The sequence below is a fragment of the Calonectris borealis genome, chromosome 10 (genome assembly GCF_964195595.1).
Source record: "Calonectris borealis chromosome 10, bCalBor7.hap1.2, whole genome shotgun sequence".
NCBI lineage: Eukaryota > Metazoa > Chordata > Aves > Procellariiformes > Procellariidae > Calonectris > Calonectris borealis.
The window spans coordinates 5,650,859-5,674,469 of record NC_134321.1 but is presented as its reverse complement, the minus strand read 5'-3'; the positions used below and the strand labels follow the sequence as shown (position 1 = coordinate 5,674,469).

The 23,611-nt window shown below is 43.3% G+C and overlaps 1 protein-coding gene across 17 annotated transcripts in view; it reads right to left on the bottom strand.

The window, feature by feature from the left end:
* FOXP1 (forkhead box P1) overlaps nucleotides 1–23,611 on the bottom strand; it is a 389,271-nt gene that overhangs the window by 12,091 nt on the left and 353,569 nt on the right. For 15 of the 17 annotated variants that reach the window (XM_075158627.1, XM_075158622.1, XM_075158623.1 and 12 more), the window contains 6 exons: nucleotides 18,503–18,586; nucleotides 9,669–9,870; nucleotides 9,483–9,562; nucleotides 8,729–8,830; nucleotides 3,951–4,072; nucleotides 1,757–1,826 (listed from right to left, as the gene is read on the bottom strand). In XM_075158627.1, the coding sequence (XP_075014728.1) occupies nucleotides 1,757–1,826; nucleotides 3,951–4,072; nucleotides 8,729–8,830; nucleotides 9,483–9,562; nucleotides 9,669–9,870; nucleotides 18,503–18,586 (660 nt within the window). The remainder of the gene's footprint in view (nucleotides 1–1,756; nucleotides 1,827–3,950; nucleotides 4,073–8,728; nucleotides 8,831–9,482; nucleotides 9,563–9,668; nucleotides 9,871–18,502; nucleotides 18,587–23,611) is intronic. The other 2 variants (XM_075158631.1, XM_075158636.1) reach the window with 1 other exon arrangement.

Sequence of the window (23,611 nt, the reverse complement as noted above, 5' to 3'; positions counted from 1 at the left end):
TGCTCGTTAATTATTAATTAGGCTGAATGTAGGAACTGGCAGGTAAAGCGGCCTTGTGTCCTAGGAGGAAGGTTATTGCCCAAGCGAGGTCCGAGCTGCCCACGCGGCACCGGCCACCCGCACGGTTTCGCCCGAACCCCCGCACAGCACCCGAGCACCCGCTGGGATTCTGCCTCCAAAATCCAACAGGGGGGAGAGGAGCGAGGAACCTGCCTTACGTGTATTTTCAACCTAAACGAGGACCTGTCTCAGTGCGATGAATAGTGCTCACCCCCATCTATTACAGGGGCCACACGAGCGGTGGCAAATCTGGCCCAGGCTCTTCTCTCCATGAACTCAGTTCACACGATGCTACGGGGGGGCACGAGTACGTGCCACTTCCAGGAAAAGTGGGAAATGGAAACAGTTTGGAGGTTATCACAAGAGACAAGAATGGATGGAGATGACGACAACAACAAGTGTTTCAGAAATAAAACACGAACAGTTCCGTATGATAAGCATATTAATTGAAATTAGTCACATAGTTAACAATGTGAAGAAATGCAGGATCATTTCGTTTTTGCCTTTCAGCCTCATGAATGTAAAATGTGCTTGTAATCTTAATACTATTCAAGAGACAAAGCAGTCTTTAAAAATCACACTTCACAAGACTCAAGGGAAAATAAGTTACTAATGAATGGTATTTACAGTTGCTTCATTTAAACATGCTTTCATTTGCTTTTCAGAAGTTACTGCATAAACTCAAATAATCGGAAGAAATGCAGAACAACGCTTTCCTCCTAATAATCTGTTTCTTGGTTCTGAGAAGTCAAGTCTGCTAAACCTTTCACAAAACACGGTTGCCCAAGCAAATATTCATGGCCATCAGTGAACTTCTCGAGAAGCGACTCTCAACAACCAACCAGGGTGCAACCACGCGCGGTGTTGCCTCCCGGATTAATTCACAGTATATGGAACAGGCTTGAACCCCCACGCAAACACCCCCCCACCCCCCGCAAATTCAGGGCATGGTAATGCATTTGGATCTTTGTTTCATATAGCAAATACTGACTTTACCTGGGGTTTTTGAGATAGACTCAGGAATTTCTAAAGAGGGGAGAAAAATGCCAACCTGATATACAGGACATGAGAAAGGGCTGGAGACGCACACACTTTTAGGCTGCAAGTTATTAATTGTGCACTGACACTTTGTGTATTTCTACATCGTGAAAAAACAGATTTTTTTGTCTTATAATTACAGTACAGTTTAAACCAATAAAAATCATCTTTTTTTTCTATACGAATTGCGATGTTTATTTTTTACCAACAATAGGAAGATATGCAAAAATAGCCCTTAAAAGAAAAGGGGGAAAAATGATCTGCTTTCTCTTTAAACCCATGAACAATAGAAGGTCACGTGCCACAGTATCCTATCATTCAGCACATTAATAGCTGTGCTAGAGTAATTACACTTGTGGTATTTTTGCCTCAAGTGAAATTCTGAAATAAGAGGATGGAAATTATGATACTGCTGATAAATATTAATAAGTGAACTTTTAATTTTTTTGCCACAATATTCAAAATGCTAAGCATCTAGCTAATGCTGAAGCAGCCTGATATGTGTTTGCCTCCAGGGACTATGATGCTTTATGCACTTAAGAAAAAAGTTTAACGGAATTAAAATTTAATATCTAATTAGAGCAAGGCTAATATATTTTGAAATGAGTGGGGAAGACACACGCCTCTGTTGCATATTTGCTACAGTCATTAATCTTACCTGTAAAGCAGCATTGAGAGGTGTGCAGTAGGTGTGGCTGGTCTGTATGTTTTTAATAAGAGAAGGGTTACTGCATAAGAAAAACATAAAAAGGAGAGTTAAATGCAACCAACTTCTGCGCGAGCGTTTCAAGCATGTAATGCTTCCTCCCACACCAGAAAACTAGAGCTGAGACTGTTTTTCCACACAAGTTCTCTTTCGTTTCTCTTTTTCTTTTTTTTTTTTTTGATTTAAAGAAAATATCTGAGTTTTAGGCTACAGTTATCATATTTGCCTTTACTAAATAAGGAACATCATTATCTCTCGACGTTACCTCGCCATGTGTTCTACTACCCTGCGTTAGTAGCACATCTTGGCATCTCTGCTCGTTTTAGCTGTGTTCAGGAGAAATTCTCCAATATTCGTCGTGTCTGGGAGCCAGTTACCATGCAAGGGTCCATCATGAGGCGGCTATGATCAAAAGCATCGCGGGACATTTTAAATACTACTTCATGCAAATTATTCTCCAAGTCGCTGGCAGCAGAGTCCCTCGCAACGGAGCAGAGGGACTGCGATGAGAGAGGATTTGAGCCGTGTTATTTCCTGCCAGGCAAACGGCAAGTGGTCCCGCTGAGGGACTGCCGACGCCATCGCCCCAAACAGTCTGGGGTTGTGGGCACGGAGGCACGACGGCAGGTACTGCTGCGCCGCAGCGGAATGGCATGGACCGCGCAGAACAACATGCTGCCCTAAAGGCTGTTTTATTAAAAAATATTCTGGTCTGCTATTTTGGACCCTGACTTTAGTCATCTTAAGTTTACATAAGGGGTCGGATTTGAGGAAAATGAATGCCAAGCATATCTGCTTTCTCTTTAGCGGGCATCTAATTATCACTGGTTCCACCAGACGGGAAAAAAGAATTAAAAAATCATTGAATACAAACTAGATAAAAAGTGCCAATGCAAAACATCTCCAAAAAGTTTTATTGCTCACTGAACATTTTTATTTTTGTTTTTTTTCATGCGGGAGTAAATCATGGTGAGAAGAGTCTTAACTGAGCCCTTCCCACAGGGACCAAGCAAGGATCCGTTGTCCTGGAGAGAGGGTCTTCGAGTAAAGGTCAAAGAAAATTGCTTTGGGAACCCCAGGAATATTTGTGCACGGTTGTGGTAGACACAGGATGGCCTGTTGATTATAATCTTTACAGCTGGTCTCACTGCACTTTCAAACTTTTTAAAGTTAATTCAGCGTTTCTGTCTTATAAGCACCTTATTCTATTTCTGATTAAGAGTTGCAGAACAAGGCATACAACTGAAAGCAAAGGAAAATATCAGAATTAAAACCTATCTGAAGCCTTTCCTGGCATATATATCTGTCTTCCTGACAGGCCTACAGCGCATATCTGCACTAGCGTGGATAATTATTTTAGTCTACATTGCACTATAAACAAATGCTATAACAAACATGTCAAAGTAGAGTTATTACTACAGGCATTTGGATTATCAGAGTAGGACACACAAAATACACATAACAACCAAAAATTTAGTTTCTTTAGCAGCAAAGGTGATGTCACTATTTCGTGAAATGCAAGTCTACATGAGATGGGTAAATCATGCAAAGCAAAGCAACAGCAGAAAAAAAAAATTAAAGCAAGTAAAAGCTCTTACTGTGCAACAAGCTCGCCAAAGTTTTCATCAGGGCAGTATTTTCGAGGACGGCCTCGTTGAATATGACGGCCACGTTTAAACTCTTCATCATCAACAGTCCAAAAGGACCCAAACTCATCCTCTACTCTGATAAAGCACTTATGCAGTGAGAGGTTGGTGCGAATGGCACCCTGGGACAAGAGCAGCAGCAAAGGAGATGAAGTGGAAACAAAGGGACACGGGATCGGGGACAGAACAGACATCAAATACAGGGAAAAGGAAAAAGAAAATAAAATGCAATAAGCATAAGCAAATGGTTTGTGAGGGTTAATATGCATTGCCACCTAAAAGCTACTAGCATGTGATGCAACAAACACCAAGCAAGCAGGGTCAGGGTACTGGTGGGCATACAAACAGTAGTGATGAGATGTTTGTCTTGGTTTCCCTTAACTGAAACAATGCGAAACCACCTGTGGTTGGTCTAACACCAGCTAGCAGCCAAAAGCCTCTACGTTAAACTGTAAGCATGATCCAAGCTAGGCTAAGAAGTTCAAACATGGTGGACATACCCACTGATCTTTTGTGGCCTTCGTTTTTGGAACTCTAGTTCATCCACTGTCCATACTGCCCCTTTAACGTTTTCTACTCGCACAAAACACTTGTGAAGACTAAGATTATGACGCACTGCATTCTGCAGCAAGTATAAAAGAGAAAACATTCAAAAACTTTCTATGAGAAAATGCTCATCATTGTCCAAGAACAGCAGCACAGTCAGCTTGACAGTCCTCATTTTGCAATGTTAAGCCCCTTCCCCTCCCCGCACCCACTTGCTTTTCCCCGGCTCTTTACATCTTATTTTTGCAAAGACAGAACAAATATAAAAGCTTAAACCCAAGATTAGAAATTCAAGTTACTCTTATCAATTATCCCCAGTGTGAATGAGAACAGCCATCATTTTAAGCATGCATGTTGTATAATACAGCACATTTCATACAGAACACAAGAGGAACATTGCTTAAACATTTTCAAAACAAATAGATACGCTCTGCAAAGAGAAACTTGTCCTCTCCTGGAAAAGAAAGCAGTTAGAAAGAACAGAAAGGATTTCACGTAAGTACAGACGGCTCAATTTAGCAGAGAGGCACTGGAGCTGGCGTTGCTGCGGTTTCCCACAGCTGGGCTAATGCGAATCAGGTGCTGAACCCCCTTCCACACCCACGGCATGGACCGGGGGCCCGGGGGCTCAGCAGCACCCCACCGGCCAGCACGGCACTGACTCCTGCCTCCACGGCTTGCTCTTATATGGAAGTTGGCTCCTATTTCTGGCAGACTACTGTACTGACTGATCTGAGCCTCTGCCAAGTGAAAACATGAGGAGGGCTCTCCGAAACAAAGTGATAATATCCCCACAGCTCATCACCCAGAGGGACCTGCGCTCATGGCATCCGACGCTCCGGTGTCCTCCCTGCAGCTCGGTGCTGGGGAAGGATGAGCCCGGCCAACCCCTCCGACGTGCTCAGACCTTTGCTGAAGCCGAACGTAATGAGACACCTCACTTTGTCACGGCAAGCTGTGGCTTTTCTGTCCCTGCTCCCTCTGAAACGGTGCCGGGAGCCTTGTTATTCTTCAAATGGAGTGCCATGCTCCTTCCCCGTTTTATGAGTTTTCTGAACAAATACCCTATTACAAAGCCACTCGGATTTGTACACGGAGCTTGTCCCCAGCGCCGCTGAAAGGGGCTTGGTAAACAGGGAAAACAGAAGAAGCCATTTGCTGAAAATATGCAGGCGAACAAACTCCATCCATCATCACTGGCACCATTGATTTAGTCAATCTGGTTGACTCGTTAGCAGGCACAATGCCAGCCAAACACATGGCCTGGGTCTAGGCAACCAAGAGACTACAATTCTTTTTCCTTCCGTCTCCGTCTTCTGCTTCTTTTTTTTTAATGAACATCGGGTCTGGATGGTGAAAGGGAGCTCTAATCATGAATGTCTAAATCACTGTGCGAACAAAGGGTACGCACAGTGCGTTTGTCATGTAAATTAAGAGGCAGTGGTGTGTGTGCCTGGGAGGGGAAGGCTAAGAGTCTTTTGCCACTTTTCCATTTCTCTGCAATCGTTAGCACAGTCCTCACACTCCGTCCCCGGTACAGGGGAAGAGTCAGGGCTCGAAATGCCTTTCCTCAGCAGATGCTTGAGGGCAAACGCGTTTCCTCTGGCTGTAGGTGCCCAATCCCGGCTCTGTGGCAGGGTCCGGGCGCCTCGGCTTTTCCACACTGATCTGCTTGCGAACCGGTGGGAGAATAAACCTTGAATACGCTTCTCTTCTCAGCAAGGCAGAAATCTAGCAGAAAGTCAACCTGTCAATCAGGGCTGCTTCTTTCTGCTCTTACTTTCTTCTGTTGTTATTTTTTAATGATTTTTTTTTTTGTTCCCTCCCACCTCTCCCAGATTTCACTAGTTCTGAAATTTTTGGCAAAATCCCTGATTTTGAGGTGGAGGAAAAACATGCAAACGCCCCACACCTTACAGGATAAATCAGCTAGCTCAGCAACTGCTGGTGGGTGCCGCACTAGTGCAACCCGACACAGGGCTGCCGGCCCACATCTGGGTAACTCAGGCAGTTTCCTGTGAAAATGGGAACACTGTCAAGTCTGGAGCAAAATGTAAGAATAATAACGCTATTTCCCCCAGTGAAAGCTGATCTTCTAGTTCATACAGCAGTTGATCAAACGCACGCAGCAAAGTTCAGCAAAGTGAGTCCTCGGAGTTTGTAAATAGTCTCTAAATACACGGCTGAGCAGAAATATTTGTGTTCTTTAAATAAATTTAATGCCGGAGAAATACTTTACAGTCTGTTCTTGCTCTCTTGAAGTCAATGTGCAATTGATGGTTAAGGCTGCTGGATTGGGCTCTTGCTGAATACGTTGAGACAGAGAAGTTGAATATTTGCAAGATGTCCATGAAGTGTTGCCCTCGCTTTCTTTTTTCCATGCGATCACTTATTTAAGGAATTCATGGTAGAAAAAAATTGTTTTGTTTCCTTTGCCTCTGGTTACTTGCTATCTAACAGTTTTATTTGAACAATACCCCAACGTTTCGGAGCCACACCTGCAGCCTGTGCCTCGTGGCTGTGACTCAGTGCCAGCAAATTACTCCAAAAAATAAAAGCAAACAGACATTGCCTCTGACCTGTCAAAACCAGTTCACAGTGCTCCCCCAGCAATCAGCTTAACAGAAAAATTAGGAGTTATTATTGTAAGATTATATATTTACCTTGTTAAAAATATTTGTATGCAAGCCACTTTTGCAGAAAAATTACCCTGAACATGCTTGAATGTAGTAAATGAAAGGGTTTGTTATTTTAATAACTGCTCAGGCTCTGCTGTACTGCATTTTGGGAGAGAGGTTCATTTTTTAAAGGTCTTTATTCCTGCACTCTTCTGTGTTTTTGAAAGAGGGCTCAGGGAAGCTTGCCCACACCAAACCCTGACCCTAAACTTGGGGAACATTGACCCAAACGCCCTCTAAGCATGAGCTGAAGGTGAGCGCAAATCAGCACGTATATATTCAAATTATTCTGATTCTGCAATTAGCCCCTTGTGCTTGTTCTGCGCCCCGTGGGCTTCCCGTCATGCCAATTCAGAGCTGCATTTTCATCCCTGCTGTTCCTGAAGGCTGGCATAAATCTGAGCAGTCTTCAGCACAAAAACCTCCATTACTTCAAGAGGCTGCCAATTTTGCTAGCGCTGGTGGAACCTGGGGGGAAGCTTCTCTGCCCGGGCAGGTGAAGCAGGACCTGGACACATGCACACGGTATGCAGGAGGGGTCTTCTAAACGGTACCTGCCTCCCCGGGACACACCTTGCCCTTCTGCAAGCCCAAGGGTCTGCAGCTCAGCCTCCCTCCTCCTCCTCTGCAGAAGTACACTGTTAATGCACGTGGCTTCTGGGACTGGATTTTATGTGATGCACAAAGCTAATTCCTAAAACTAGCCTTGCAGGAGATATGGCCAGGGCTGCCTGCTGCCTTCTTCCATTCCCCACTCCGCTTCCCTTCCCTTTCCTGCTGGAATTAAATAGGATTTTTACTTTAGCACCTACACCTGCAGCTGCTGAAAAGTCCTACTGGAACCACTCCAGCAGCAAAAGACAGGCAGGTCTAAAAGGATCTTAAATCAGGGAAAGTTAATTTCCTTTCTGGATAGTAAGGAAGCTGCAAAGTGAAACACTGCTCATGTTTTCCAACTGCAGTGAAGAATCAAAGCAGCAATCACAAGACTTTTCCTGAACCTAAGAGCTTCTAGACCAAGGTTGAAAATGTACAAAATTGCGCTGGGATCTGAATTAAAAGCAAAACATGCTACTAAAAGCCAAGCTAACTTCCAAGGACCATTTTTAGCTTCATCCTCTGAAGGAATTAATCCTAAATGCAGGCTGACACAGGAAAAACAGAAAGAGCTGACGAAACAGCATGTATGGGACGTATTCATCCTACCTGGTCATTTGAAGTTGTTTGAGAGCAACAGAGTTTTCTAGATTAAGACAGGCTTAAAGTACCGGGGGTGCAATTTTTACAGCGATACAAGATCCTATTATTTCATTCATTCATTTGCAATTGCACTAGCTTCAGAAGCCAGTGTGGCTATTATAATGGTATATATAAGGGAAGGAGTGTCCCCAAAATATAAAATAAAATTAACTCCCCAGACCTCTTATCTAACAGTATCTGAGATGGTTATGGTAGGAAATTAAAGTGCCAAATATCAAGTTTATTTTTCTTAAACACAATTCTTATTGTGGGGCTTGCTTCTTGCATATTATGTTCAATAAGCTTCTGCTGTGTGATTTAAAAAAAAAAAAAGGGAGTTTATAACAGATCTATGTATGTAGTTGAGAGTCAATTGATTGAGGAAAGAAATCCACTTATCTATAGATCCTAGGAAGAAATGTGGTTGTTGTGATTACAGTCTGCATAACTAAAAAGACAAACAGTGTATCTTCTATTGACACAATAACTTTACCTCTTTCTTTTTTTTTTTCCTAATATGTTCCAGCTGAAGCGCTTGAGTTTCACTGCTAGCAGCAACCACACAGAGGAACTCGTGGCATAAACACAGAACATAAAACCCAATAATGGGGATTCAATTAGTGGTTTCCAAAGGCAGAAGAATTTTTCTGCCAAATATCAAATTGTTCCTGTAGATAAGGCACCCAGTGTGTGTCAAAACTGCCGATCTAAATTTTCATGTCCCCATGTCGTTACAATTTGTTATGTCATCAGCAATGTCTATTCTGTACATGTCAGATATCAAAGGCAAGAGGCATAGGCGGGCTAAGGCTTACCTTCCACGTCGCCGCGTTGCGTCTGAAGTAAGCAAACATTCGCGTGAACCAGTTGTAGATTTCATTTAGTGTTAGCTGTTTTTCTGGAGATTCGAGTATGGCCTTATGAAGCAAAGCAATTGCAAGATCAGTTGTGAACACACCAGTTCAAAATACACTCACAGTTTTACTTTACCAAATACAGAAAGGAAAGAAAGGAAGGAAGGAAGAAAGAAAGAAAGAAAGAAGAGATTTGGAGCAAAAAATCCAAAGGAGGGTTTTCACAATATGAACTAAGATTAATGGCTGTATTTAACAGTTCAATGGCAAAATTCAAAATGGAATTATCTAATTGTTTTGAGTTTTTATTTCTGTTTCCTTACAGAAATATTAATTTATTAGTCATTCATAAAGCAGAATCAAAGAGAAATGCAAAACATTTCACTAGCTGATTAAAGCTCAGTAATTATTTAGAGCTCAGATTAATTCTAGGGATCAGAGATTACTGTAGCTTGTGATAATTGACTTGCCATCTTTAAACAGGCTCATTTTCACTGTTGTGTGAAATGAATTTCCTAATAATCACATCGTATTGTAATACTTAATCAAAAGCAATTATGTTATATATTGCAGTTCTAAAAACCCTTATAGTAAAGGTTTGAGCATTTGAGCACGCTTACATACCAAAGGTTTGAAAATCTATTTAATCCAGAGTGTGCACATATAGAGAGATTTTTTTTTCCTAATCCAAATGCGTGTGTTTGGCTCAGCTTACCTGTCTAATTAAAGATGCATACGTGAATGGTGGTCTAACTTCTGCGTTCTTATAAAATTCTTGGTTCTGGGCAATATCTGCTAAATAAGAGCAGTTGTTCTGTTATCATCACAGCCTGCCGCTGCCGGGTTGCGGGCAACAGCAAGTCACCCCACCAAAGGGGCTGCGCCACCAGAACCCCTTTACCTGAAGAAATGGGGACGTTGTATTTATCCGAGTACCGCCTCCGGATGGGTCCGACGTTGTGCATGCTCGTGGTAGTGATGACCGACGGTCCCTGCGTGACGGGAGTGATGGGTGCAGTCGGGGTGGTGGGAGTATGAGGTAAGCTCTGCGGAGACGCCTCGGATGCAGTCTTGGAAAGCGTGACGCTCGATACCAGATTCAGCTGTGGAAGGAAGGACAAGGATTTCATTACAAACAGCATTTCTGGCTAATTAAGGGCTGCAGAGAAAATTCTCGATAACGGAGTCTTCCTCAGTTCGATGCAGACAACACAGCCTGAGCGTTTGCCACAGCACAAAGTGGTGTTGTGACATCTCCATTAGGAGCCAGTAAAGGGAAATAAATACGTGCATTTCTGAACAGACTTAAAAAAAGAATAATGTAGCCTGCTGCCAGAACTACAAATCGTGGATTTTTATCTAAACCTTAAAACAAGATCTCACACAGTACATAATCATTTTAATATTTCATGTTAGTTCCATTGTTTCACAATCTAAACCCCACGCATCTCTTTTTTCCATGCTATCATTATGCATGGCTTCTAATCAGTCTTCTTGGATATTTCATTGAAGGCATCAGCCTTAAAATAAAAGGCAAGACTTTCCTAGGGACGTACTAGGGAGAAATGCAATCTCTCTCTTCAGCATTTGGGCTTTTTTTTTTTTCCCCTTCCCCTTTGTTCATCCATTTTAAAAGCAAAGCCCAGAGTAGGTTAACACTGGAATAATTTAATTAATCACACTGCATGAAATACTGCAAGCGTTCAGCCCAGCAGAAGTGGCACCACTCTTTTTTCCTCCTAGGACGGAAGGCATCAGCGTTACCTGCACGAAGCCCAGCCCCGGACAAATGGCAGCTTGCCACAGCAGGCTGTAAAACACAACTGCCTCTAGGATTGTGTATCAAACCCAGCTCCAACTCAAGTGTTTTCGATACACAACCCTATTTATCTAACCAGCATCCACATTCCTCCCCGATCCTTTCTTTTTGCCCTACAATGTCCTTTGAAAGACGATGCTCCGTCTCAGTAGGTCACTCCTGCTGAAGTATTTTAAACAAACAATCCGATCTCTTAACTACAACATCAGAAAAGATGACTGAGAAAAGGGCTCTCTGACTACTTCCACATTTCCTTCCCTTAGGCAGTTTTGCAAATAATATTGGTGAAATCCTGACCCCATTGAAGTCGGTAGCAAAATTCCTACTGAATTTAACAGGGCCAGAATTTTACAACTTTTGTTCATGATTAAAATTCCTTTTTGCTGGACATTAAACCTTTTCAGATGAAGGCAAGGCGCACTGCTCAGCTATGCCCCCAAACATCTCATGTTTATCCATAAGGCACTGTATTAATTTTCCTTGTATGAAAGTAACCAGATAAGAAAACTCCTATTAGCATCCCTCATATGAGTTAATAGCCACAAATAACATCTCTTTATAAAAATAATAGGATTTATCCAAAACAAAGGTAGTAGAAAATAAAGGGCTCTAATATTACAGAAAGGATACCAACAAGCCCATCGCCCACAGAAAGGGCGCAGCTGAGCGACAGATAAATGGTGATTGCTTTTCCCTCCCGACGGCGAGACGGAGCAAGCCGAGGGAAGCCCCAGCCGCCAACGCCCAGCGCTGTACGGCCGCGACGGTGCACCAGCAGCTCCAGTACCGCTCCAAGGAAAGGAGGTGGTGAGCAGCAGACCCGCAAACACCCATCCTTCTCTGCAGGTGCTCACAAACGACGCTTCGCCTTCCAGCGGGAAATTTAACACTTTGCGGCGAGGCTGGAGAGCGCGAACCCAGTGAGGGATCGCGAAAGGCGGTGAAATACGGGTATTGATTTCCCAGAGAGACTCCCGCACCGGCGTGAACTGCTAAATGCGACCTGGAGGTGAGCATGCCTGTTCAAACCCCCGTGGCGCCGGGCACTGCCGCCACGTGCCGCTGCCGAGAGCCCGGTCCGTTTGTTGACTGGCGTGATTTAAGGACGCTGATTAGGGACACGTATATAGTAATGTCTCCCTGTTATCCATCTATCCATCTATTACATATGATAAAAGGACCAGTGACGATAATAACAGTACAACTGACAGGTCTCACCATGAAATTAAATCTACTGTATTTTATCTCAGTTTCTAAATGGACATTTTAACAGTCCAGTAACTGCGAGCAAATCTGCATCAATTTTAAGTGCCCGTCTCTAGCGCAGGCTCAGCAGCCGGGCCCTCCTGTTGGAAAGATCACTGCTCCTGCTTCATCATTACGGCTCCAACTACTCCATTTCAAAAGAGTCCCCTTCCTTTTTTAGTGTGTAAAAACTTAACATTTAATCTGTTTCTACTAGGAAACTGCGAGAAAGGATCCACAAAGGTCAGTGTTCCCCGCTTAAAGAATTTGAATCGAGTTAAATTTCTTTAGGCTTTTCAGCATAGGTAGCAACTAGGAATAAACACAGAAGAGGACGAGCAAAGGGGGGGGCTTTAACAGGCTTGACAAATGACACTGTGATTCACACCCACTGCTGGGCTGCCACTAATAAGCTACAGAGGAAGCAGCCAATCTCAGCTAATTACCAGATAAAATTGTATTGTAAGGACTCTAATTAGGAGATGCTTATGGAGGTGATCTAATGATTAAACGCTGCATCCGAGTGACCCCACCATCAATGTGCAGTGGTGCAAGATGTCACCGGAATATTTTGTAGAAACAGTAATTTTATTTCAAGGAGGGGAGGCAGTAATATTTGTAATAATGGCTATGAGGTAAACTAATTAAAAGACAGTTCCTAAAGGAAGACTGTGGCTTTGAGCAGCTGTGGCCGTTCCAAAACAAAGTGCCAAATCTCAACAGAGGAGCTGCAGTCAAGTGGAAAATTTCTGCCTGACCTCTGCTCTCGCTATTAATTTGCAGGAAAACTAATGACACATATACATATTCCCACAAAATTGTTCTAATTGCTAATTTGCCAAAGGAGCCCAGTTTCCAAATTAAACATGACTGCAGTCTGTGAGGAAAGAGAGAACAAAAAGCTGGAACGCAGCGAGTGTGCTGCGTTTCACCTCCGACGACCGTTTGCGAGCCTGAACCAACAAGTTAATGAAACACGACCTTGTCGATCGCTAGCGAAGTTTTTCCTTTTTCCGTGTTTTATTTGATGACACTCTCTCTTCTTCCAGGCAGGGTCTGATCCCTGCCGATGCCGTTACCAAAACACAAACTAGGGTAAGAGAGGAGAGGGCTGCCCTCCCTCCGCAGACCCTCGCTGCTGCTTTCTTTGTTGCATCTATAGCGCGAAGGCTGAAAAATCGGTTGTGAATTAGAGCAGAATAACAAATTATGAATGGTGTTGGTTTTGTTGCCATCTTGAAATTTTAATCTGAATGGTAAACTATTAAATCTTAATATTGGCGTCAATTAGAAACGCGAAAGCGCCTGTGGATGATTGTGCAGGGCAAAGATCAGGGAGGGACCGGGCTGGGAGGGTTTCTTTTCCTGATGGAAACTCGACACGGCTTCTCCCTGTTTGCATTTTCTATTTAAAAACAAGTTACTATGATTAGAAAAGTTGTTCACACTGCTATTTTGTACACAGCCTGTTTCCCACATACCGTAATTTCTGGATGAGGTCTCATTGCTGTCAGAGGGGAGGGAGCCCGAGTCACAGAGTTAGCACTTTAATGAGCAAGAACTCTTGCATTGCAACAAGGCACAATGCGGGGCGCTCTCCAAGTACGCCGGAGAGTACAGCCCTTGCACCAAAGGGTTAAATGTTTTTGTAATGTTTGTACTGGGGAGGGAGGGAGGGAGGGAGGATTTCCTCCAGCCTTAAAAAAAACCAAACCCAACAAAAAAACCCCAAAACAAGAAGGAAAAGAAAAACCCTAAGAGAAAAACCACCAACCCCCCCAAGTTTTAGGTCCTAAAATTATGCAAATTTAATCACTGAACCTTGTTGGGTGCTTTGTTCAGTTTTGTTTTTTTGAGAACATTTCGTCATACCGTTTTAACTTAATCATAAATACCATAATTGTTTCAGCGTTCAATATCCTGTTTAGGATTTTATTATTAATCTTCCCTTTCAAGAAATAGTCATGTTTTGCTATTAAAGGTGAAGACTGAGTCATTTTCTTTTTTTTCTTTAGATATAAACAAGGCAGAGAGGTAACCCTCTCCTTCACCCCGTAAAATAGATTTCCAGTAAGTGGCTCTCCCACAAGGGCTAAGTCTGACTTCTTTTTGGGTAAACATTTTACACGACAATAGTGGCTGCACATAAAAAAGCCCCTGAAACTCTTTTAAAAGAAAAAAAGAAAAAAACATATCTATATTTCTAAGTGTCACGGTGGGGCCATACCCACTGCTGCAGGGCAGTGACTCCTCTGCGATGGATGCTGCCGCTCTGGTCCCAACCGGGGCTGAGGATTTATCTGCACCACGTTCCTGGGACTGAAACGCTCTGGAGCAGACTCCTTTTCTTGACACCGAGGGCGAGAGAGAAAGCTAACACTGCGCCTAAAACTTTGTTAAATGCTGTGTCTTCCTCTCCTGTTTCAGCCTGGACACATTAGCGTATTAGATGCGGAGCCTGGCAGGCAGCAATCACTTAGCAGGTGTTGTTATTGGCAGGAATACTAAGGAAACTGAAGCTGAGGAGTGAGACTTAATGAAAACCAGTATATAAAAACAGCTTTTGTTGTGCTTGAGAATCTCTCTTTATTGCTGCGTATCATTATTTTTTCAAACTATAAAGTATGGCTACAGCAACTAAAATGCTCAGTCATTACCTCAACAGTTAAAAGACTATTTTTTTTTTAATGCTTTGTTATTACAGTTGCTAAAAACAGTATTTCAAAACAATTGTAACTGCTATGGTTAGGGTAAAAAAATACATTAAAGAAGGGATATCTAACAGTGCATTTTATTTAAAGTGCCAAAAGCTTCTTTAAAAGTTTTCTGTCTATTTTTAAAAGATGGCTATAGCACCTAGTATGCAGAATTACTTATTGGTTGATGCTTTTTCCTTCTCCTTCCCTTCCTATGAACTTTGACGTAAGTTAATCCCCCAAAAGAAAGCACATTTCCATTTCAACCTATTTTGCTGATCACTAACACCGATGAAAATACCATGTAGGGGAAGGTATCGTAATAGCAAATCCAGAATGAAAATTCTTCAGAAATTGTTGGCCCGGCTTTTGTGTTGTGGGTTCTTGTTTTGTTTTCTTTTTTTTACCTTGAAAAAAATTCACCTTACAAAAATATGTCACAGCATCTTCCTTCACAGACAGCTTTGTTCTACTTTATTCAGGCCTTCAGTGTCACCGAAACAAGACACGTAGCAGCAGTAGGAACAACTTCGCGTGCTTCGAGTGTTAGGTTGTGAGATACTTCTGTTTTCTTTCAAAGCGCTGCACCGTTGGGCATTTTAATTATAAAGTTGGACATTTCTAAAGGCGGCATTTAGCACTGCCCCAGCTCATGACGCGGCCTCCCGCTCCTGCCTGCCCAGCAGCTCCTCAGGAGCAGAAGAGCTGCCCTTTGCAGTCCACCAGACATCAACAGCGACCTCCCCGCGTACGTACCTATCCGCCAACCATCCACCACTACACTACATAAGAAAATGTTTAAGTCTCGTTGGCTTTAATAGGACTAAAGAGCTTTACGAACAGATGTCTTGGTGGACTGGTGTAGTGAAATGCACGGGCCACTCCACTGCCCTTCCCAAGGTCAAAATTACCGCAAGGAGCTACCCGAAGGTGGGGATGTAATGGATGGACATGGCTGGACTGTACAAGCAATCCTTCCCCAAAGCTGGGTGAGTTTTGAATCGATGCACAACGACCAAGAACCCAGCTGTAGTCCAACCAGTCCAAAACCGCCTGCTCAAGCTGCTGCCTGAAGCCCAAAAGGGAAAGATGTTACCAACAGTCAGTGTGGATTACAAATGGCACGTGGTTAACACAGAAGCTCAGTCACCAGTTTTACCTGCCAGCAACAAAATAGTTTAAAAACAAGCATTAAGATCCTTTAAGCAGAATAAAAACATTCCTCAGACATGAAAAGGCTGTAATCTTAAATCCCAATTCACTGCTATGTTTGGATTCGCAGCCGCTCTCTCCTTTAAAATCACCGATGTACCGTAATATATTAATTCTAATATACACCTTGCATTAGTTATGTTGGCAAAAAAAAATTAATTACTGGCTGTAAAGAATACTTTGCACTGCAATAATGGTCATCAGATCTTTTTTACCAAAGTCCTATCCCACTGAGTTAAAAGGACGAGGGTCTATGCAGTGCCTGTGTACTTTTTTCACTAGGAAAGCACAATTTATGCAAAACACTATACTTCTACATTTTATAATTAATTTTCAAATGCTTCACCTATACATATTTTAATAATTTCTGATTTATCAGATGGTATCTATAATAAATTTTTCTATATTTCAATAAATGAAAAGAAGGCAGTTTCAATCCAACAACAGAGTGCCACACAATATAGGCCTGTCAGGCACCAATTTTTACTTCTAACATGTAAGTTAAAGGATAAGGAATTTATAATGCTGCCTGTGAACGAAACCACTTTTCATACACAAATGTGATCTTTTTTTTTCCAAAGGGTAATACAACAGTACATTTACATAAACTAATCCAAACAATCTATGTATTTGACAATGGCAAACCTCACACAGACTGCCTATTGTTGGTTTACATCTTGGAGTTCTTTATGTTGGCTTGTAACACTGCTCTAGCTGTCAAAGGTTTGACTTGGACTCTAAATAAATGGTTATAGAAGTGCTGTGCAGCGATATTGGACTTCTTTGCAAAAGAAAACCTGCTGTGTATGAATTCAAAAGCTATTAATTTTTCAGTCAAAAATATTCATGCCTATTTCTTTTAATAAAGAAACACTGTGCTGAGCAACTGAGAGATAATGTTGACTAGTGGTACAGAATTTTCAATAGAGCAGTTAAAAATAAATTTAGTAGGAGGTCCCCAACAAAGCTATAATTTTCCAGAATGTAAAACATTTTTAATACTAATCAAGACAGCCCTTTTCCCCCTGCGTTCACTTTTTTTTTCTTTTTTTTTCTTTTTTTTTCCCCGCTGCTTTTCCCTGTTTATGAGCTGTTAACACTAATCTTCATGGCGACACCGCCTGGTATCTCCGTAGCCTACAACACCCGCGAAAGCTTCCTGCCCGCCGCGGCTGAGCATCGATCACGAGCTGCCTTGCCAAACACTGCTCGCCTTCTTATGATTTCCTCCCTTTAGTTTTTAATCCTTCCTCCTGAGGGGCACCGCTGTTATGAAAGGCCTCAAGGCAGAGTGCTTTGAGACTCCCAGATTATTCCGCTGTTTTAATTTTTAATCCAGTAAGAGCTATAGAAACCAAACCTCCTCCCCATTCTGTTGGGTCTACATACTTTGCCAACAATGCGCTGAAGCATTTGCATTCAGGCTGAGATGGATGCGAGGAACTAGAAGAATGCTATTTTTATAGACACTGTAAATAGTTTCTACTCTAGAGGGCTGGTATCCACCAGATCAAGCAATTTTCGGCATCTCAAAACTTAAATGGAAGGGTTTATACCTACCACTCAACTCTCCAAGAAGGCCCCGAAATTTCCCATTGACTTTGACATCTGCTCCACTGTTGCTGAATAGCCTGCAATTTTCTGTCTACTAGCCTCCCTATGCACTTCTGCAGCCATTTATTTCCAACTACATGGAAACTGAGAAATCCTTTTCTAGTAAAAATGGGTGCGCGAAGTGTTTAATGATTTTATGTTCTCTATCTCTGTAATGTGTTCTGTTTCAGACATTAATTTTGTCTACCAACTGCATCTTGGCAGGCTACCATATTTGCTGGGTTAATAGTCTGACTCCTTTTTATTTCTATCACCATAAATCACACATATATGGGTGTGTGTTTGCTTTATTTATAGAAAAAAAATCAGTCAAAACAGATAAACCAATACTTTGTCATTATGCTGCATCATTGCATATTGATTAAAATTGCTAGTACTAACTATAGATTGTCAACGCTCAATTAATTTTCACACAATGACTCAAAGCAAAATCAAATAAAGCCAGTGTACCTTTAAATCTTACAAATCTTAAAATCAAGAAGCAAAGCACTCTCTCCATTTTGAATAATCATTGGAAGCTCTGAGGAACATTTTCAGCGTTAAGAGGTTGGGAGAAAACAACAGCTGAAGAGTCATTTTGGTCAGGGAACGAGATGGTGGATTTGCATGGGTTTGAGGGTACCCAGGAGCTGCCTTGGGCTGCAAAGCCACTTGCTTCCCCCACACCCCCTTTTTTAAAGGGCAATCTGGGGCAGAGGAGGTTTCCCTTCTCAGTTTCAACAGTGTAAAACCTGATACCGGGTAACCGCGATTATCATCAAAATCATCTCTTCTACTGTAAATGTCTGTCAGACAAGGAGAAAGCAAAATAAATATACTAAATATAATTTAATTACATCTCCTTCCCAACTCTTCCTAAGATTTCATGCAAGTCGGACTGATGCAAAGAGACTTACAGGCTAGTACGTGATGCCAGAAAAAGGCCCAATGCATCAGCTTTAGAGCAAAACTTCTTTCAAACTCCCTGAAGAGAAGGGGATGACGACACCCGGGTGCCTGTGGCGGTGCCTCCTGCAAAGTGGCGCTTTGCATCTCCTCACCACCACCAGCTCCAAAGCGGGCCACACTTTGCATCACGCGCTCCGGTGGGGAACAGGAAAGAGGTTTGTCGTGAGGTTTTGTTTGCTTTCGGCACAGTTCGGTACTTACAGGCTGAGGGGTGGCTTTTGGTTCAGTCGACTTCACATGCAGGTGTGTCATCATGGCTTGCAGGCGTTCTTTATCTTTTGCAAGCTGAAAGGGGGGAAAAAAAATATCCTCTGTTACTCATACAAATAAAACCCAGCCTCTGCTTATTCCTAATTAAACAGCTGGCACCGCGGCATGAGACAAAAGAGTTTTATTGCTGAGTAGTTTGGAAATTGTATATGGTCTACTCGTGAGGTAAAGCTAACGCGTGGTGCTGGGTGTCACCATTTCCCAAAGCAAAATGCATTAGCCCTCGAGTGAGAAGAGCTAGACCTGCCGGCACCAAGAGCTTCACTCTAGCCCTGACAGCTAAAAGACAACAGTGAATCATGTTTATTAACCAGCCCCACTCCAGCTCAGGAGGTGCAGCAGAAAGCAAGCGAGGCAGCGGCTCCAAGATGCATTTGCCTCCTTTCAGACCAGAAAACAAGTGACACAAATGGGCCGTGGCTTTTACGTCACGTACAGGCTTTGTGGCATGTGCAGCGAGCGCAGAGACAGTGGTGGTTAAACCACACGAGGCACCTCCGCGGGGCGGGCGGCCTCGGCTCTAGAAAACACCCTGCTTCTACTTGAGAAGGTGGCACAGCCCCTCGGCGGGTCACCTTGGGCAGCCAGGCTGGGAACCTGAGCAGGGGCACCCTGAGCGTGGGGCAGGAGCACCAGTGGGAGTTGCCAGCATCCCTTTGGCATACACCTGAGGGCAGCAGGGTGGGAAAGGCTAACGGCATCAGGAACCGCCCCAGAACCCTCATCTCAGGGCACACAACGCCACAGGACCGATGCTTGCACCCCTTCTCATCGGTCACATCATGCCCAAGAGTTAGGGCAAAGCTCCTGCTCTGGACGTCTCTTGCATTTTTTGGTTGAGATCTGCACCAGGCCACAGTTGGCATCTCAGGATCACACCGTAGGCATCCTTGGCCAGGACGGCTTCCCAATGCATTTCAAGGCACTGGACAGACACTGAATCTCATCATTTTTGGAAAGGAGAAATTTTTTGTATGTGTGCATAGGACTTTTTCCAGCTGCTCTTCAAAAAAAATACAGTGAAAAGATATTAAGAAATCATACTAATGAAAAAGGGGTGTTATTAACCTACATGCCCAACATAAAGGCTCCTGCTTCCAGCAGGACTTGGATCAGGTTCTTACAAATGACAATTTTTGCAGAGCTGAGTTTTTGCTTTAGACAAGCCAGATTCCCGGTGCCAAGAGGAGAACTGTGCTTGCATTCCAGCAAAACTTTAAACAACCTGCCCACCTTATCACTGTCATCTGTTTGTAGCAGTAAAGTTGGGCTAAGTGTATATAAAAGGAGACTTGGTCATAAATCCCCATTCATAACCTTACAGTCAAGGTTGTCTTGCTCTCCGCAAGGCGAGGGGTTTCTGACCATGCCAGAAAGGCGTCATGATGGGATAAAACCTGGCACATGGGTTTCCAAGACAGGAATTAAATAAAGGAAAAAATGGTGTCACCACTGTGTGCTCTGGAAGCGCAAAAGCAAAAATCGCTGGGCTTTTCAAACAGCTGCTCTTTTCTTGGTCAAAAATCTCAATGGCAAGAGAGAAAACCTGACACCTACAGCAGATCTCCTGCAATCTCATCACCAGATCTGCGCTGGACTTCACAGAAGAGCCGAAGGGCAACAACAGGCTCTTATCATACCACTGCAGCAGAAACTTCTCCCTCTGAGAGTCCTCTGAGGACCTCTTCAGAGAAAGGAGAGGTCTCACCCCTCAGCCGCCGTGCTTCACACAAAACAAATTAAAACCGAGCAATAGTTGTACTCTCAGTGCAGCTCTGTTGTGCAATCTCTCATTCGTAGCAGTCGCTGGGCACGCGGGCTGCTTGGCGGGGTCATCTGTGCATTAAATTTTGGTTTGCAGGCTACTGCAGAAGAACAACATCTTCTAGCCAAAATAAATAAAAGGCAGGCACCTGAAAGCTTCCTGCCTGCACCAGCACGGCGGCAGGAGGGAAAGGCACCCGGGCAGCACGGGGCACACCCTGCAGCGCTTCCTCCGGGCCCCCTCGGCAAAACGGAGCGGTGCACCTCCCTCCGAACGGCCGGGGTCCTTGTTTGTAGTGTTTTCACTCATCATCTTAGCAATGCTTTTAACGCCGTTTCTGGTGGACGGAGGTTATTAAAGATCCTCTCGACATTTCAGGCAGACACACGCTAGCATTTTGTCATAGTCTAGGAATTCAAACACTCACCCAGTTAGGCAGGAGTTTAAATTATGAAAAATAGAGGTCTCTCAGTTTCAAAGCACTGAAGAGAAGTAAAAAAATCTGAAGAATTTCTTTAAACTGTTTTTCCCTTAGGTCAGGAAGCAGTAGTGATATAAAACTAGAATGTCACTAGTAGCCCCTCCGATCAGTGGGGTCGTACAAAAGAAGCCATGAGGGCTTGCTCGGCCACCGATGGGAGCAAGTTCTCATTGGTGGCACTCACCGGAGTGCAGATGGTCCAGAAATGGGGATTATGAGTAGACGTGCAGGAAAATGCTCTTGATCTACTGATAGCGTTCTTGGGCAAGGACTGTTCTGCCACGTACGAAAGGATCTGCTCTGTACAGGGGGTCTGAGGACTATCATACAGTCCCATCTGAAGCCTCATTCTTTTTTCCTATATCCCTTTGGAAAGCTCTGCATGGTGGGAGTTTTCAGACGGCCACCCAGCTCTTCCTGATAAGCCTGATTTTGTGAGGTTTCCCTCACCTCTGTGGGGTACAACCATGATGTAGGTACCTAACTGTGGTTCAACAGAAAACACAGCCAGAGCAAGGTACATGCTTTGCAAACTTGGACACCAAGACACATGCCTTTCCCCGGAGAGGTTAAACCCTAAAACTACACAGGCAGGAAAGGCAGGAGAGGGAAGGCACAGAAAGCACAGGCCCAAAGGGGCTCAAGGCGAGTGGGCAGCACGGGAGTCTGGCAACCAAGGAGCAAGAGAGAAGGCATTAGGCACAGATGATGGAGAAATTGCACAGGAGGAAAAACAGACAGAAAACAAAGGCAGGGAGCAGGAATGTGAAAATGGAAACCCAGCGAGGGCATTCAACAGGAGCAACATGGCCATGTCAACAGGAAGGGGAGATCACTTCAGCAGCAGGATTTTGGACAGACCAAGGACAAAGGAGAAGGAAGCCAGTCATGGGCAATGCAAGAGACAACCAAGACGTAGCCTCTTCCCTCCTGTTACGTGCCTAGTTAGGCTGTGCACTAGAAAGGTTTAGGATCCACTTTTGAAGTGTCAATGGATGCTTTAGGAAAACAGGCGCAAGCGGTGTTTTCACTACACTGAACATGGCCAGCTGTCTTCATTTTCTCCCATTAGGAGATACTTTTTTAAACTCATCATAGCCTTGTTGCTGTCCTGAAATGTTTCTCCATTGAAAGGTGGTGCTGCAAAGTGGATGTCCTACTCCAGCTAAGAACTAGCTAAGGATAGGGATATGTTCCTCTGTTTGTGTTTTACCCAGCAGCCCAATTCTCACTATTTATAATGGCAACAAATGATCATGTCAAGATGGTTTAAATGAAGTGAAATATGAGAAGATCTCTACCTTGTCTGTGATATTTTAAGTATGTTTGTGATGGAAATGCTGAGACCAAAGATACTTTGAGATACTTCTGCAAAGGGGCATTTGCAATCAAACACAAAACAGATTTGACCTGTGTTTTTCAAAGTTCATTTAAAAATTACTTTCTTTAAAAGACATTACACTTATCTCTGTTTACAACACTGATAAAACTATTGTGCATAAAATAAATGAGAGCATAAAGAAAAAAAGAAAGGCTTGCATTTAGGTCCATCACACTCAAAACCTGAAGCACATCCCTCAGGTGGAATGAATTCATTCAATTCCACTCCTGTCTTGATGGGGTTGTACATGAACGAAATGGTGCAGCATTTAGATCTTGCCATGGTGTTGGACCCTGAACGGTATGTGATACTTCATAGCTCCACTGGAAGGCAAAGTTTCTCGTCAGTGCTGAGCACCGCGGGGCAAGTGGGAAAGACTATGGGTCCCTCTTCTATCTAGCTCACAAAACTCAAAACAGTCGGCCACAGGGCTTGTTGTTGCCACTCTGTTGGTAACTGCTCCATTGCGGGAGTATCAGGTCAGTGGTCTTAGTCCAATTGCTCCTGCTACAGCACGTTGGGTGCTGCAGACATCATCATTGAAAACCCTGCTATTGGGCCAGACTTTTGTTTTATTACGGTTCTGTGCAAACACAGGTCATAGCCAGAAAACTAGGTACTGGAGGACAAATCCTCGTACGTATTTAGGCAGATTTTTTTTTTTTTTGAAGTATCAGAGGACTGATACACAGGATGAAAGGAGAGGGAGAAGAGGGGAGTTACAGGTACATTTCAGAAGCAGAACCATCCTCTTCCTCCACCTACTCTTGCTGGCCAATGCATAGCTGGTCTCACTCTGTTATCAACACCCCTGTCTAAATTAAGCCTCCAGTTCATCCTATCTATTGTGCTAGCATGATTGTTAAAAACAAATCCAGAACTTTTGGCCCTCCCACCACTTTGAAATTATGTTCTTGTCTTGGGGACCTTATGCTGCCTTCTCATGCAATGACTCTAAGCTAAGAGGTATTCCCCAGCACTAAACAGGTATGAAGCTGTAACTATTAGTCACTTATAACAATTAGTAGAATGTACCGCTGATAAATCTTTCAAAAATATTGTCAAGGGCTTATGGCAAGTGGTAACCAAGTATCCTCCCTGTCCTGTCCAACTGCTAACATAGGGCATCCTCCTGTAGTTTCAGGCACAGCCATTCCCAGCAACTGCAGGAGAGAAGGATTAATGCTTTTCAAGCTGACTGTAACTGAAGAATCTAGATTTACCTTCAGCCTGAATATCACTGCATCTTGGTAAAAGATTATCTCATATCTCAGTTTACCAGGAAGACTGCAGATTTTTTTTTTCCCCCTAATTCCCGAGAAACTTGTTAAAATAACAGACCATTTCTCATAACATTTTCTGCAAGACTCTGATATTTTATGACTGGTAGTTTGATTTTTATAAAACTTGTAT